Source organism: Triturus cristatus, chromosome 5_1 (assembly GCF_964204655.1).
Source record: "Triturus cristatus chromosome 5_1, aTriCri1.1, whole genome shotgun sequence".
Lineage (NCBI taxonomy): Eukaryota > Metazoa > Chordata > Amphibia > Caudata > Salamandridae > Triturus > Triturus cristatus.
In genome coordinates this window covers 299,579,666-299,596,487 of record NC_140587.1, presented here as the reverse complement: position 1 = coordinate 299,596,487, position 16,822 = coordinate 299,579,666, and the positions used below count along the sequence as shown (strand labels likewise).

General features: G+C 49.4%; 1 protein-coding gene across 1 annotated transcript in view; it reads left to right on the top strand.

Moving 5' to 3' along the window:
• Nucleotides 1-16,822, top strand: part of FAM91A1 (family with sequence similarity 91 member A1) — a 312,498-nt gene that overhangs the window by 199,917 nt on the left and 95,759 nt on the right. The window contains exons 16-17 of the mRNA XM_085604989.1: nucleotides 3,283-3,431; nucleotides 4,920-5,054. Coding sequence (XP_085461115.1) covers nucleotides 3,283-3,431; nucleotides 4,920-5,054 — 284 coding nt within the window. The remainder of the gene's footprint in view (nucleotides 1-3,282; nucleotides 3,432-4,919; nucleotides 5,055-16,822) is intronic.

Here is a 16,822-nt window from a genome sequence, read left to right as displayed (position 1 = left end):
AATGTCCTGTTATTTTGGATCAGGTCACATTGCGGTCTTTTTTTTTTTTTTGTTCTCTTAATGATCATTCAGTAGCATAATACAATATGAGCAAAACCAAACACAGATACTTGCGCTTTTGTTTTGTTTGATTAACAATGTGTCCATCATGTTTTTACTCTTCATCATTCATTTCATTCTATCTAATAATCTGCAAACCTAAATCTGCTATTAATATTATTAGAGGTCTGCATTCGGGCACCCTGTTTTGTGAGTCTGGTCAGCAGTATCCAAAAAGCCAAATTAAAAAGAAAGCAATAACCTTACTTTCCTAGTTGGAGAGTTAATGACACTTATCCTTGCTTCAGGTAAAGGACTGAATACTCATACCATTTGGTGAAGCACTTCCCTCCCCCCGCTTGTATACTGGACCTTATTCATTTTGCTTCGCTCAGAAAACGAGGTATTTTGAGTTCTTCTGTTTTGTTACAGTTGTGATGTTAATGGATCTAAAATCCTGAGCCACAGGATAGGAACTTAAAACTGCCCACTCCTGATTCCAGTCCTGCAAACACATCCTCTTTCCTTCAAGCATGCCAACTTGAGGAAGTAAAAACATATGATGAGAAAGTGGGAGATTTTTTTAACCGGATATATCATGTTTTGCTTTACAATTCTTTATTTGGTTTATCAAAGAAAGGAAACAAAACAAAGAACAGGCTATATCAAACAGTACAACACTGTGGTAGCCCACCAAAACCATTACGCATATGGACACGGTAGAGTAACAACTGGGAAACAGCATTGCAGAAACACACCGGCCTGAAGTAACCACCAACAGGCAGGCCAGCTGGGTACAAAGCGAGAGTGAGGGGAGAGTAGAGGGGGAGACCTGCAAGCCGGGGGTGGTGGGGTGAAGGGCAGAAGAGAGGAAAAGGGGCGAGGGAGAGAACGAGAGGGGGAAAAGATGAAAAGGGAGAGGGGCAAAGGAAAAGGGCAGATAGGTCGAAGATAGAAGAAGAAAGCAGCATGGGTGGAACCGATAATGAGGAAATGGAGGGGGCAGAGGCAAGTGGGAGGACAGGGAGAGGGAGGCTGGGAAGGGTGGTAGGGCTCGAAATCAAAAGGAGACCGAGGTTGGGGAGTGTGGAGTGGACCCAGATGCGGTCCCGGGGATTTAGGCATCGGGCAGCCAGTGCCGGTTGTTCTACTACGGTTGTCTAGCAGAAAGAGTGCTGAGATCAGGAGGAAGGTCTCCGCCTTGTAGTGTAGGTTATACATGAATCATTCATACCAGTCTGTCTGGTACATGGCTGACAGCCACTCCACATGGGTGGTGGGAAGAGGGGAGGGCCAGAGCAGAAGGACACAGTTTCTCACCGTTGCCTGCGCCATATGGAGCAGCTGACCCTCATGTTGGAACAGGGTAGGCCAATCCATGTGATCATGGAGCAGAGTCTGGGATCGGGCCTGGGGCACCGAGACTTGCATCGCCTCACTCTACATTGCACCTACTGCCCCCCAGAAGGGATGGACAGTGGGACAATCGCAAAGGATGTGGACCATTTCACACCGATCACTGTCGCACCACCAGCAGTTAGAGTTGGACAGCAGACCCACCGCCTGCAGTTCTGTCGGGGTCCAGTGCCATTCATGCAGTGATTTGAAAAGACTGAATTTTAGCTGGGCTTCCCTAGCACCGCTATCTAGTGTCTCCAGTAGTTTCACCCACTCCTACGGCTCTTACTCCACCTGTAGGGGGTTTGCAATTTGGTGCGTAGACTATCCAACACGGATAAGTTATACAGGTGATGAGTCGAGACAATAGAAGTCGAACATCATCCCCTGAGAGCATCTCCACATCCTGAGATAAGAAACCAGGGGGAAGGCCGGAGGGACCAGGGTTGTGGATCCAGGCGATGGACGAGGTAGTGTCACAACTTAAGGAACCACCAGGATTGGTGAGATGGGAGGCCATACTCCTTACGGAGCGCCGCAAAGGATTTGAGGGCTCCCTGGGCAAGCATGTGGTGTAGGGCGTGATTGATGCAGCATGCCACATGCCCCAGATAACCACTTCTCCATCCATATGAAGACCAGTATTGTCCCATAGCAGTGCATGGTCGTGCAAGCAAGTGTCCACTGAGAAGATGCGGTGGCCTGTTGACCAAGATTAAGCCATCGCCTGGAGCATCGGTTTCTTCGAGCCAGGGGGGAGGTATCCTACCGATAGAGGGGGAAGAGCCCCTGAAGGCACTCAAGGATGGTGTGCTCAATTGTGACCCACAGCGGTAGATCTGGGGAGGCATGTAGGCAAGCTGCACCAAGTGCTGAGCCAAGGCGAAGTGCTCGACCGAGGGGAGCCCTGCCCGCCGCACGACAGTTGGCTATGAGCCTGCTGCTGGCCATCTGGGCACAGAGACGACTCCCAAAAGACCTGATGTATTTTTCCACTAATCGTAAAAGTGAGGGACGTGCGCGATGGGGAGCATGCCTAGAACATTGGTGAATCATAGCTTGGTCACCATCCTGCTCCATAACGTGATGCCAAGATGGGACCACTTATCGTAGTCCAATTTTGTGCATGCAAGCAGTGGCTCAGATACATGTTAAACTTGTTTAAACCTGTGTAGCCTGTCCAGTTCTGTAAACAGCAGTGTGAGAAAAGTAAAATGGGCCAGTTTGTTTGTCTGCGTGAAGAAAAGGAGACTGCCCATTATGTCTCTCTAGTTGTGTCTTACTTGTATTAGCATTAGAATTGAGGCAGTGAAGATAACATGTAGTTATGTAGTACATTCTCTCGCAAGGGGTCTCCTAGTTCTGTGCTATAGGTGTTTGGTACCTAACTCATTTTATTGACCTGGGCAGGATTAAAGGGGCCGAGTGAACCCTCTAGTGTTTGAACCTGTGACCATACGGTTGAACACAGATGCCTGCAATGGATGCATTAATCCCACTAGTCACTAGAACCAGTTTGTGAGCTGTTAAACTGTCATTGGATGAGTCGCTGGTGAAGAAGGTGGTCACTTTTAGTTCAGTGAAGTTTGTGGTAAAATAGAAATTCCAACATTACCGCAGTTAGAGGGGGGCGGGATTGAGGATTGGACATACTCTTGAAAGGTAAACAAAGATAGTACAGGAGTGGCATGTGGTGGGAGATGAATGTTGAAACTCCTTTTTCCATTTAAGAGTATGCTCTGCATTAACATGTTGTACTAATGTGGATCTTTGGGGAACTCAGCTTTTGAGCAGGCTGTGCCCTAGCAATAATTTAACAATGTCTGTGTTTCCGACGTAAAATAGGGTTACCACTTGATCTTTTACGATGTGAAAGTCTTCTGGGCCTGGATCCTGCAACGTGCAGCAGAGTTTTGAATAAGAATTATGCACTTCTTGTTTCCATGGCACCGCTTACTAATGAAATTCGACCTATCAGCAGCTGTACACCCCAGGTAATCAAACTGGAGTTAATTGTAATACTACTTGAACTAAACATTATTTTTAAATAGTTGTTTTGTAATCTGTTTTTTCAATTTGTTGTCAGAACGTGTTTTGCCATACTTACAGCTTACAATCCACATGTTACAAAGCACAGTGGGAGAACAGCCAGGGCTCTTTGACCCAGGCCGCACGCATTTTGAGACCCCATTCTCCTATTACGTCATGTTATAAATCATCTAACAGATGGCCTGGCCCGTTACTTCGTAGTGCGGCTAATTAAGTAACAACACTAGGTGGTACCAAATGCTGTGAGTTCTCTTTTCCCAATTCGGAGTTGTTCCTTCGATGGTACAAAAAACTGTATGCCACGTGACCCACAAAAGCTTAGACCTGCCTGTTTCTTTACAAGTTAATTTATTGCTTTCATTATATACATTTAAGTAAAAAATAAAGTACTTCTCATGACCTAATACAGTTGCATTCATAGTATGTGCCTGGAAAAAAGATAATCACTTGACAAAGTGCTCCATCTAATAAATACACCCATCACCCTATTCGTCTGCTAGCATGTCAGTGGGAAGGTAACTCCATGAGATATTCTGTCTGCCCAAATGTGTAAAGTTTTCATATTTCAAATTTAAATTAGAGCCATAATAAGAGCATCTGATCTTGGCATAGATTCACAACCATTTGTGGTATTTTTTTTTTTTATCAAGGCCTGGTCATATATTTTGTTTCAGTGTAGTTTTATGTTTTTATGTTGTGAACACTGGCAGATATATATTAGTGTTAAAAAAAATCTGCTCACATGGAAAGTTGAAGTCTGAAAGGATTTATTAATAGAACGAAAAAGCCGCACTCTGAATCGCAGATTTTAATCAAGGGAGGGGATCCACCGGAAACTGTTTGGACAAAACTCGTCAAGCAAATGCAATGCACTCATTTATTGAATTGTAAACAGAGGTTTGCCATTAGGAACCCATAATAGATGCAAACTGATGGAGCTCACAGGTGTCCTACGATTTAGGTCATGAGAAAGGAAGAATACGGCCTTCAGATTGCATCAATTATTTAAACATCTGTTTGAGCAAGCTAAAACACTTTCTTGTCTTGGGGGCGAAGATGTGAAAAAAGGTCCTTAAATGTCAGAGACCGGCAATAATTAGCATGAGCCGGAAAATGTCATTCATTTTGTGAGTGCTGACGTTAGTTATCAGCTTGAGTAGGGCGGTATCACATAATAAAAGAGGCTTGCTTTAAAATCACTTGCTTGCCTTTTAAAGTAATTTGTTTTCAAAGGGAACATAAGCAGCCTTATATTAAAAGCAGTTTTTAAATACTGTTTCAAAATCCAGGTTATTAGGATGATTTTCCTGAATATGGTGTATGTTTATTTTTAAAATGACATGTTTAAATATTTCGCTGCTCTGTACAAAGTAAACTTCTGTTTACATACATAGTCAATACATTTCTATTTTTCTTTTTTAATATTTCGGCAGCATATTGGACCTTCAATTCCAGAAGTGAGTTCGGTATGGTTTAAACTGTATATGTACCATGTGACTGGCCAGGGGCCTCCTTCCCTTTTGCTTTCCAAAGGATCGAGGCTTCGAAAACTACCAGATGTTTTTCAGGTACATTTCATTATTCTGTTTTATAGTCATTCTTTGGTTGTAATAATAGATGTTTATTGTTACTCACTTCTTGGTACTCATTTGTTTTGACCTTAGAAGGGAGAAAATGCTGAGTGGAGCTACTGGGATTTGAATTTTGTGACCAACATACTTAGCTTCCTGAAGTAGAGAGGCAGGTTCCATAGGAGAGTTTAGAATGGTGTATCCTGAAACTGCTCCTCAACCTCCCCAAAAGTGCAATGATCCAAGCCATTAGGAGGGAGCTATGTACTGTTGACTGGAGTGCCCTGGCAGATGCAAGAGCCCAGCGCTTTCATTTTACGATTACAAACGAGGCCCAGGCCGGAAAGTTATCGACCCTAATCCTTTGTGAGGTGTTCTTAACTTTGTCTTGCAAGAGTAATCGTGTGTCAGTAATGCTAGGTTGCCTGGGGCTTCCAGATTTACTCCTTGAGGAAGGTAAAGCCACATATTTCAGTCGAGTGAAATGCACCCTTAAGAAATGTGCCATGTAAACCAGTTAAATGGACGATCTGCTGTATATTAAGAATAGGAGCTCTGTCAGTCCCTTCCTTACTCTTCAGGAGAGTATGGATCAGTTTCCATATCTATGCAGAATCCCGGATAAGTCCTTGAGAAATTACAATTTTCGTTTAAGGATTGGCATTGACCCCAGATGGCAGAAGCCAGATTTGAAACTGAAAATGTTGGAGTACCTAGTTCCGTGCACCTGCCTGCAGGGTCTCAAGTACTCAGTGAGTCATCTCTTGTTAGATTGTATACTTTTCCTTGAGGAAAGGAAGAAGATTTTCTGTCTAGTTTTCATAAAATATGCTATTTGAACACCTGATGAGGGCCTTACCCTGATATGCTGGCTTATGTTTCAGGATGTAGCTATTGTCACTGGTCAATTCATGTGGAAGATTGTAACCTCTTATGCCAGGCCCTCTCGTGTAAGTTTATTTAGACCAAATATGCTAGGAGGCTGCTGGAAGGGGAGGTCTGGTGGTGTGACAGTTGCCTTTCACATTGTACTTTATAATGTAGGTAAAATCATTTGCATGATCTGGGCTACTGCTAACCTCCCTAAATGCCGTTACTAAGTATGTGAAAATGGGGCTGGGTCTTATGTTGCACTTCATATTGCCTTAGTTAGTGAAATTAGTTGCTGCCCTAGGGTAATATATTCTCCCCTTTCAAGAAAGTATGGCTCTGTACCTTGCACTGTACAATGTTTCCCTCCCTCAATTGAATTATACGTCTTGGGTTATTATGATATCTTATATGTTTTAATTGCTATGAATTAATATTATGATCCATGATTGAGTATGATTCTGCACCTTGGACTTTACAATGTTCCTTCCTCAAATGACTCGTACGTCGTGGGTTCCTACAATGTCTCAAATGTTTTTAGTTGGTATGAGTTGATATTGTTATCCGCGATTGAGTTTTCTCTAACTTGAATAATTTTACATTTAATAGCGTATGTCTTTCCATTCCAGGCTGACGTCTAGTGTTGATGGATTCATTAAATTAAGTGTTGTGTGGTTTTTATGATGTTTGTAATTATGTATGTTAAATAAAGCCTATGCAATATTTCTATAAGAATTCATTTCTTAGAAAAAAAGAATTTTGACTTTATCCACTGAGCCACAACACCTGGCATCTGCCCCCACACTATGCTTGCTATGCTATGAAAGACCGTTCCGCCCTTTTGTAGAGTTGTAGGTGACTCTTGGTATTTTCAAGTCAATATTACTTAATTCCTACTATTCTCAATAAAAGAGGCAAAGGTAGCCGTAGTCATTATTAATGTAGGCGATTAAACAGGTTTGATTTGCTGTAATAAATAACTTGTCAGCATGATGTGACCAAAGTAGTTGCAGATACATCCAGTGACACACTTACTGCCAAGACTCTGTATTTACAGTAATAAAGGGACGTCAAGGGAAAAAAGACAATCGTCTCAATCTCTCTTGGGAGCCATTTTCACACAGCTACTGTTATTCTCTAAAGTTACCACTAAAAATGAGGTGATGTAGCTGCAACTCATTAAAAACAGTGTTGAATTTGGCCAACTTGGGCTTTATATAGGTATGCATATTTCAAGATAACCCATGTGAAACCAATTTTGGGTATGGGCGTGAATGAGTTCTATTTGATGCTTCGCCAAACAGATCATCAAAATGAACTTTAGCTAGGTAACCCTTGCTTATAATTGATGGTCTCAAAACAGCAGATGGGTGATTGCTTTGATGTCATCATTGCGCCTGCCTCTCTTCTCTTGTTCACCAGTGTATATATTTTTCACTTCATTGATCTTATATTCCGCAAAAGTACATTTCTGATAATGGGTCCAATATATGACCGTTTTACTACTCCTTTTGATTGCATTCCAGAGAACATCAAAGATGGAACCCACATTTGTCATTCCATAATAAACTAATTTTCATAAATGTCTGAACGAAACAAAAATTGACGGCCATTTGACTTCTCTCTCACCTAGTGGGACAGTGTCATTGACTGACAGAAGTATTCAGTGATGTGATTTAAGTTGTGTTCAGTGGCACAGGGCTGGGCTAGGAGAGCCACAGATGTCAGTTGTAAACATCTATATAGATACTACATTAAGGGGCACGCTACAGCAGCACCCACCATCATCTTAAATACTCCTTCTGTTTAAAATGTTTGACTAATCAGTGTTCTGCATCACATCGGGTGTCAGTAATTGCTCAGGGTGGTTTGTTCTTATTCCCATTTTTGTTAACAAATGATTGATTTACTTCATCCTGCAGCTTAGCAAGAGGCTTTCTACGTATGCCTCTTTTTAGGTCTCGCTGAGACAGCGAAAGCTGTCTCTTTGAGACATTTTGTAAGTGGGCTTTCAAAAGTGCTACCCACATGGTTTTGCTGGCCTAGGGCTTGAGTGCACGATGGCGTGCACGTGCACAGCTGCTCCTCTGCTATTTGCATTCCCCCCTCCCTTATCACCCAGCCCTTTGATGCTCTGCTCGATTACTTTCACTTTTGCCGCTTTGACCCTTGCATTCCCCCCTCCCTTCTCACCCAGCCCTTTGATGCTCTGCTCGATTCCTTTTCACTGTCCTTAAATCCCTTTGTAAGTCCATCTTGTTTGGGTCACCTTTGCTTCATTAGACCCATCTTTCCCGACTAGGAACCGGTTATTTTTGTCCACTCCCTTTAATTTACTTTAATAATAAACTCTCGCCTTAAGTGAAGCAATTGACTTTTAAATGTCGTCGTAATCTTACAGCCTTGTTCTCAAACAAGAAAACTCCTCTCCTTCCACACGTTTCCCATTCGGCCATCTTTTCTTCTGCAGTAGTTGATAACATTGTGGCCATGTTTTAACCAAAGCATCAGGTTTCTGCAATTTTGTAACTACGTGGTGATGCACATACTTTCTGTATGTTGTACATTCCGCTGCCCCTAATGTGTCCGAGGTTTGTGAGCTGTGATGCATGCTAGCGTGATCCCACGCCATGCGCCTCTTCAGCCCTCCTAAAATATACCATCCTCACTCTCCAGGTTAGAATTCGACACTTCAAAAACAAACGTGTAGCAACGATCTTCTATTAATAATGCTATAATGGCAGCGCTTCTATGCATTCCATCGTAAATGTTCCGTGGAAAGTATTTTTATTTTATCATTTTGCAGTGGTTCCGGTAGGTCGGCAGTCAACGATTCCTTGTTTGTGTACCTTTGCCCAGGGGCGTTTGTTCAATTGGTGCAGCAGGTGCAGTTGCACCAGGGCCCACGAACGCTGAAAATTCGTGTATTTAATATAACTGTAGCATATTGAGGAGGTTGGGGGGTCATTTACTTACTTGCCCTGGGGTCCATGACACTGAATAGGCTGGTGTTTCGCCACGTAATTTCATTGGTCAGTGTTTAGCATTCGAGGTTGTACTCCTGAGTGACGTGACATAGAATGTAAGATTGATTGTGCCAGGGCATGAAAAGGAAATGCTGCTCAGGGCGCCAATTGTGTAAGGCGTCTAGCCCTCATATATGCTCTTCCCTCTCTATTTTTCTCTTTCCTCACACATGCTATTCCCTCTGTATTTGTCTCTCTTCCCTCACATGTACTCTTCCCTCTGCATTTTTTCTCTATGCTCTCACGTGCTCTTCGCTCTGTATTTTTTTTCTCTGCCCTCGCATGTGTTCTTCTCTCTATATTTTCCTCTCTGCTCTCTCATGCTCTCTTCCCTCTATGTTTTTATCTCCGGTCTAACATGCGCCCTACCCTCTGTATTATTTTCGCTTTGCTCTCACATGAGCTCTTCCCTCTCTATTTTTCTCTCCTCCCTCACATGGACTCTTCCCTCTGTATTTTTCTCTCTGCCCTCACGTGCTTTTCCCTCTGTATTTTTCTCTCTGCCCTCACATACTATTCCCTGTATGTTTTCCTCTTTGCCTTCAAGTGCACTCTTCCCTCTGATCACATGCATACACAACTATGCACACATACAAACACACACATGCATTTACACACACATATGAACATATACAAACACACACAGACATGCATAAACATATGCATATACATGCACACGAACACACCAACCCCACATACACATATAAACAAGCACGCACATCAACATACTCAAACACATATACATACACACAAACATGCATACACAGACATAGGTATACACACAAACATATGTGTACACATCCATGAAGACAAATGAACACAATGACACATCCATACTTGCACACCAACACACACATGCATACACAAACATATACACATAAAAACACACACACATGCATACACACACACATATATACATATAGACACACACACTATGCACACACACGCATCTCCCGTACTGTCTCAGGGGAAGAGTCGGTGTCAGCTGTCTCCTAGAGGGAGATCTCGCATGAGACAGTAAGACTCAGAGACATGTGGCGGTGGGGAGAGACAGACATGCCTCCCTTTAATTGTGTTGTTGCAAGATGGTGACTATCTTCTGCCACTGGTGCATTCAGATAAGCGGCAGGAAGTTCGTCGGACACATGCACTGGTTTCAATTTCGAGAAAGTGGGGTGAACGTTTCACAGACTAGGAGTGTGTGTCAACACGTGTTTCTCCTTCACGGCAAGGCCAATCAGTACGTTTTGTTTAACCGTGTGGTCATGAATCCTTTAATTGCATAAGTGAGCGGGTATGGATGTAAACAAAAATGTAACACTAATACCACATTTTCTGTCACTCTTGTGAACAGGTTTGCTGTGAATGTATGAATGAGAATGGCGTTTTAGAATACGTTGCATGGAAAAGTGTCAACATGGTGTATACGTGTTTTTGGGTGTTTTTTTAAATTTTTTTATTTATTTTTTATTGCATGGTTAACGTCATGATATACCGGATGCGGATGCTTCATTGCAGATCAGTTGTTTGGCCCGTGGTTATTTACGAGTTTAGAAAATACTTTTGTATTGTTTCGATTCTTTTTGTCTCTGCCCTATCTCTTGGCTGCGTCCTTACACTCTCCCATCTTCTCTCTCCACCTCTTTGCTACATGTTCTCTCGTAATGTTTTCATTTTCCCCAACTCTCCTCTTTACTCTCTCTAATTCTTTTTTTGCTCCTTTTCTGTCTCTGTCCCTTCTCTCCTCTTTCTCTCCCCACCTGTCCCTTCTCTAACCCCACTCCTCTTCCTCTGCCCGCCCCCCATCCCTCTCTCTCGCAGTACTGCAGCATAGGCAGCACCAGGTCTCTGATGCCTTCTCAGTGTTGGCCCTGGGGGTGGAGGAGGTAAGTCAGCCCCCCAAGTGAATCCCATTATCAACAGATAGTGAACCTCTATTTACCAACAAGTACGGAGCGGTCTCGGTTGACGGCTGATGCGAACAGTTATCTGCTCTCGGCCCGGCAGGGCCTGTGGGGTGGGGGCGTTACCTTACACTAGGAGAGGAAGTAAAAGTGATATCCTCCCCCCCCACTCCACCACTGTCTCTCCTCACCCTCCACCTCTCTCTCTCCTCCACTTCTGATTCCCTTCCAACTCGGTCTCTCCTTACCCTCCACCTCGGTCTCTCCTTACCCTCCACCTCGGTCTCTCCTTACCCTCCACCTCGGTCTCTCCTTACCCTCCACCTCGGTCTCTCCTCACTCTCCACCTCGGTCTCTCTTCACCCTCCACCTCGGTCTCTCCTCACCCTCCACCTCGGTCTCACCTCACCCTCCACCTCGGTCTCTCCTCACCCTCCCCCTCGGTCTCTCCTCACCCTCCACCTCGGTCTCTCCTCACCCTCCACCTCGGTCTCTCCTCACCCTCCACCTCGGTCTCTCCTCACCCTCCACCTCGGTCTCTCCTCACCCTCCACCTCGGTCTCTCCTCACCCTCCACCTCGGTCTCTCCTCACCCTCCACCTCGGTCTCTCCTCACCCTCCACCTCACCCTCCACGTGTCTCTCCTCACCCTCCACCTGACCCTCCTCACCCTCCACGTGTCTCTCCTCACCCTCCACGTGTCTCTCCTCACCCTCCACACGTCTCTCCTCACCCTCCACACGTGTCTCTCCTCACCCTCCACACGTGTCTCTCCTCACCCTCCACACGTGTCTCTCCTCACCCTCCACACGTGTCTCTGCTCACCCTCCACACGTGTCTCTGCTCACCCTCCACACGTGTCTCTGCTCACCCTCCACACGTGTCTCTGCTCACCCTCCACACGTGTCTCTGCTTACCCTCCACACGTGTCTCTGCTCACCCTCCACACGTGTCTCTCCTCACCCTCCACGTGTCTCTCCTCACCCACCACACGTCTCTCCTCACCCTCCACACGTCTCTCTCCTCACCCTCCACCTCACCCTCCACACGGGTCTCTCCTCACCCTCCGGGTCTCTCCTCACCCTCCGGGTCTCTCCTCACCCTTCACGTGTCTCTCCTCACCCTTCACGTGTCTCTCCTCACCCTTCACGTGTCTCTCCTCACCCTCCACGTGTCTCTCCTCACCCTCCACGTCGCTCCTCACCCTCCATGTCTCTCCTCACCCTCCATGTCTCTCCTCACCCTCCATGTGTCTCTCCTCACCCTCCACGTGTCTCTCCTCACCCTCCACGTGTCTCTCCTCACCCTCCACGTGTCTCTCCTCACCCTCCACGTGTCTCTCCTCACCCTCCACGTGTCTCTCCTCACCCTCCACACGTCTCTCCTCACCCTCCACACGTCTCTCCTCACCCTCCACACGTCTCTCCTCACCCTCCACACGTCTCTCCTCACCCTCCACACGTCTCTCCTCACCCTCCACACGTCTCTCCTCACCCTCCACACGTCTCCCCTCACCCTCCACACGTGTCTCTCCTCATCCTCCATACGTGTCTCTCCTCACCCTTCACACGTGTCTCTCCTCACCCTTCACACGTGTCTCTCCTCACCCTCCACACGTGTCTCTCCTCACCCTCCACACGTGTCTCCTCACCCTCCGCCTCGCCCTCCACATGTGTCTCCTCCTCACCCTCCACATGTGTCTCCTCCTCACCCTCCACAGGTGTCTCCTCCTCACCCTCCACAGGTGTCTCCTCCTCACCCTCCACAGGTGTCTCCTCCTCACGCTCCACAGGTGTCTCTGCTCACCCTCCACACGTGTCTCTGCTCACCCTCCACACGTGTCTCTGCTCACCCTCCACACGTGTCTCTGCTCACCCTCCACACGTGTCTCTGCTCACCCTCCACACGTGTCTCTGCTCACCCTCCACACGTGTCTCTGCTCACCCTCCACACGTGTCTCTGCTCACCCTCCACACGTGTCTCAGCTCACCCTCCACACGTCTCTCCTCACCCTCCACACGTCTCTCCTCACCCTCCACACGTCTCTCTCCTCACCCTCCACCTCACCCTCCACACGTGTCTCTCCTCACCCTCCGGGTCTCTCCTCACCCTCCACGTCTCTCCTCACCCTTCACGTTTCTCTCCTCACCCTTCACGTGTCCCCTCAACCTCCGCCTCACCCTCCACATGTGTCTCCTCCTCACCCTCCACAGGTGTCTCCTCCTCACCCTCCACACATGTCTCTGCTCACCCTCCACAGGTGTCTCTGCTCACCCTCCACAGGTGTCTCTGCTCACCCTCCACACGTGTCTCTGCTCACCCTCCACACGTGTCTCTGCTCACCCTCCACACGTGTCTCTGCTCACCCTCCACACGTCTCTGCTCACCCTCCACACGTGTCTCTGCTCACCCTCCACGTGTCTCTGCTCACCCTCCACGTGTCTCTGCTCACCCTCCACGTGTCTCTCCTCACCCTCCACATGTCTCTCCTCACCCTCCACATGTCTCTCCTCACCCTCCACATGTCTCTCCTCACCCTCCACACGTCTCTCCTCACCCTCCACACGTCTCTCTCCTCACCCTCCACACGTCTCTCTCCTCACCCTCCACCTCACCCTGCACACGTGTCTCTCCTCACCCTCTGGGTCTCTCCTCACCCTCTGGGTCTCTCCTCACCCTCCGGGTCTCTCCTCACCCTCCGGGTCTCTCCTCACCCTCCGGGTCTCTCCTCACCCTTCACGTGTCTCTCCTCACCCTCCACGTGTCTCTCCTCACCCGCCACGTGTCTCTCCTCACCCTCCACGTGTCTCTCCTCACCCTCCATGTCTCTCCTCTCCCTCCATGTCTCTCCTCACCCTCCATGTCTCTCCTCACCCTCCATGTGTCTCTCCTCACCCTCCACGTGCCTCTCCTCACCCTGCACACGCCTCTCCTCACCCTGCACACGCCTCTCCTCACCCTGCACACGCCTCTCCTCACCCTCCACACGTCTCTCCTCACCCTCCACACGTGTCTCTCCTCACCCTCCACACGTGTCTCTCCTCACCCTCCACACATGTCTCTCCTCACCCTCCACGTCTCTCCTCACCCTCCACGTCTCTCCTCACCCTCCACGTCTCTCCTCACCCTCCACACGTGTCTCTCCTCACCCTCCACACGTGTCTCTCCTCACCCTCCACACGTGTCTCTCCTCACCCTTCACACGTGTCTCTCCTCACCCTCCACACGTGTCTCCTCACCCTCCGCCTCACCCTCCACATGTGTCTCCTCCCCCCTCCACATGTGTCTCCTCCTCACCCTCCACAGGTGTCTCCTCCTCACCCTCCACAGGTGTCTCCTCCTCACGCTCCACATGTGTCTCTCCTCACCCTCCACACGTGTCTCTCCTCACCCTTTACACGTGTCTCAGCTCACCCTCCACACGTCTCTCCTCACCCTCCACACGTCTCTCCTCACCCTCCACACGTCTCTCTCCTCACCCTCCACCTCACCCTCCACACGTGTCTCTCCTCACCCTCCGGGTCTCTCCTGACCCTCCACGTCTCTCCTCACCCTTCACGTTTCTCTCCTCACCCTTCACGTGTCCCCTCAACCTCCGCCTCACCCTCCACATGTGTCTCCTCCTCACCCTCCACAGGTGTCTCTTCCTCACCCTCCACACATGTCTCTGCTCACCCTCCACAGGTGTCTCTGCTCACCCTCCACAGGTGTCTCTGCTCACCCTCCACACGTGTCTCTGCTCACCCTCCACACGTGTCTCTGCTCACCCTCCACGTGTCTCTGCTCACCCTCCACACGTGTCTCTGCTCACCCTCCACACGTGTCTCTGCTCACCCACCACGTGTCTCTGCTCACCCTCCACGTGTCTCTCCTCACCCTCCACATGTCTCTCCTCACCCTCCACACGTCTCTCCTCACCCTCCACACGTCTCTCTCCTCACCCTCCACACGTCTCTCTCCTCACCCTCCACCTCACCCTGCACACGTGTCTCTCCTCACCCTCTGGGTCTCTCCTCACCCTTCACGTTTCTCTCCTCACCCTTCACGTGTCCCCTCAACCTCCGCCTCACCCTCCACATGTGTCTCCTCCTCACCCTCCACAGGTGTCTCTTCCTCACCCTCCACACATGTCTCTGCTCACCCTCCACAGGTGTCTCTGCTCACCCTCCACAGGTGTCTCTGCTCACCCTCCACACGTGTCTCTGCTCACCCTCCACACGTGTCTCTGCTCACCCTCCACACGTGTCTCTGCTCACCCTCCACACGTGTCTCTGCTCACCCTCCACACGTGTCTCTGCTCACCCACCACGTGTCTCTGCTCACCCTCCACGTGTCTCTCCTCACCCTCCACATGTCTCTCCTCACCCTCCACACGTCTCTCCTCACCCTCCACACGTCTCTCTCCTCACCCTCCACACGTCTCTCTCCTCACCCTCCACCTCACCCTGCACACGTGTCTCTCCTCACCCTCTGGGTCTCTCCTCACCCTCTGGGTCTCTCCTCACCCTCCGGGTCTCTCCTCACCCTCCGGGTCTCTCCTCACCCTTCACGTGTCTCTCCTCACCCGCCACGTGTCTCTCCTCACCCGCCACGTGTCTCTCCTCACCCTCCACGTGTCTCTCCTCACCCTCCATGTCTCTCCTCTCCCTCCATGTCTCTCCTCACCCTCCATGTCTCTCCTCACCCTCCATGTGTCTCTCCTCACCCTCCACGTGCCTCTCCTCACCCTGCACACGCCTCTCCTCACCCTGCACACGCCTCTCCTCACCCTCCACACGTCTCTCCTCACCCTCCACACGTCTCTCCTCACCCTCCACACGTCTCTCCTCACCCTCCACACGTGTCTCTCCTCACCCTCCACACATGTCTCTCCTCACCCTCCACGTCTCTCCTCACCCTCCACGTCTCTCCTCACCCTCCACGTCTCTCCTCACCCTCCACACGTGTCTCTCCTCACCCTCCACACGTGTCTCTCCTCACCCTCCACACGTGTCTCTCCTCACCCTTCACACGTGTCTCTCCTCACCCTCCACACGTGTCTCCTCACCCTCCGCCTCACCCTCCACATGTGTCTCCTCCCCCCTCCACATGTGTCTCCTCCTCACCCTCCACAGGTGTCTCCTCCTCACCCTCCACAGGTGTCTCCTCCTCACGCTCCACATGTGTCTCTCCTCACCCTCCACACGTGTCTCTCCTCACCCTTTACACGTGTCTCTTCTCACCCTCCACGTGTCTCTCCTCACCCTCCATGTGTCTGTCCTCACCCTCCACGTGTCTCTGCTGCACGCCTCACACTGCTGCACGCCTCACACTGCTGCACGCCTCACACTGCTCACAGGTGTCTCCTCCTCACGCTCCACACGTGTCTCTGCTCACCCTCCACACGTGTCTCTGCTCACCCTTCACACGTGTCTCTCCTCACCCTCTACACGTGTCTCTCCTCACCCTCTACACGTGTCTCTCCTCACCCTCCACGTGTCTCTCCTCACCCTCCACGTGTCTCTCCTCACCCTCCACGTGTCTCTCCTCACCCTCCACGTGTCTGTCCTCACCCTCCACGTGTCTCTGCTGCACGCCACACACTGCTGCACGCCACACACTGCTGCACGCCACACACTGCTGCACGCCACACACTGCTGCACGCCTCACACTGCTGCACGCCTCACACTGCTGCACGCCTCACACTGCTGCGCACGCCACACACTGCTGCACACCTCACACTGCTGCATGCCACACACTGCTGCACGCCGCACACTGCTGCACGCCGCACACTGCTGCACGCCGCACACTGCTGCACGCCGCACACTGCTGCACGCCTCACACTGCTGCACGCCACACACTGCTGCACGCCACACACTGCTGCACGGCACACACTGATGCAACCGGCACACTGCTGCATGCCACACACTGCTGCACACTGCTGCATTACTCACTGCTGCATGCTGCACGACACTGCTGCACGCAG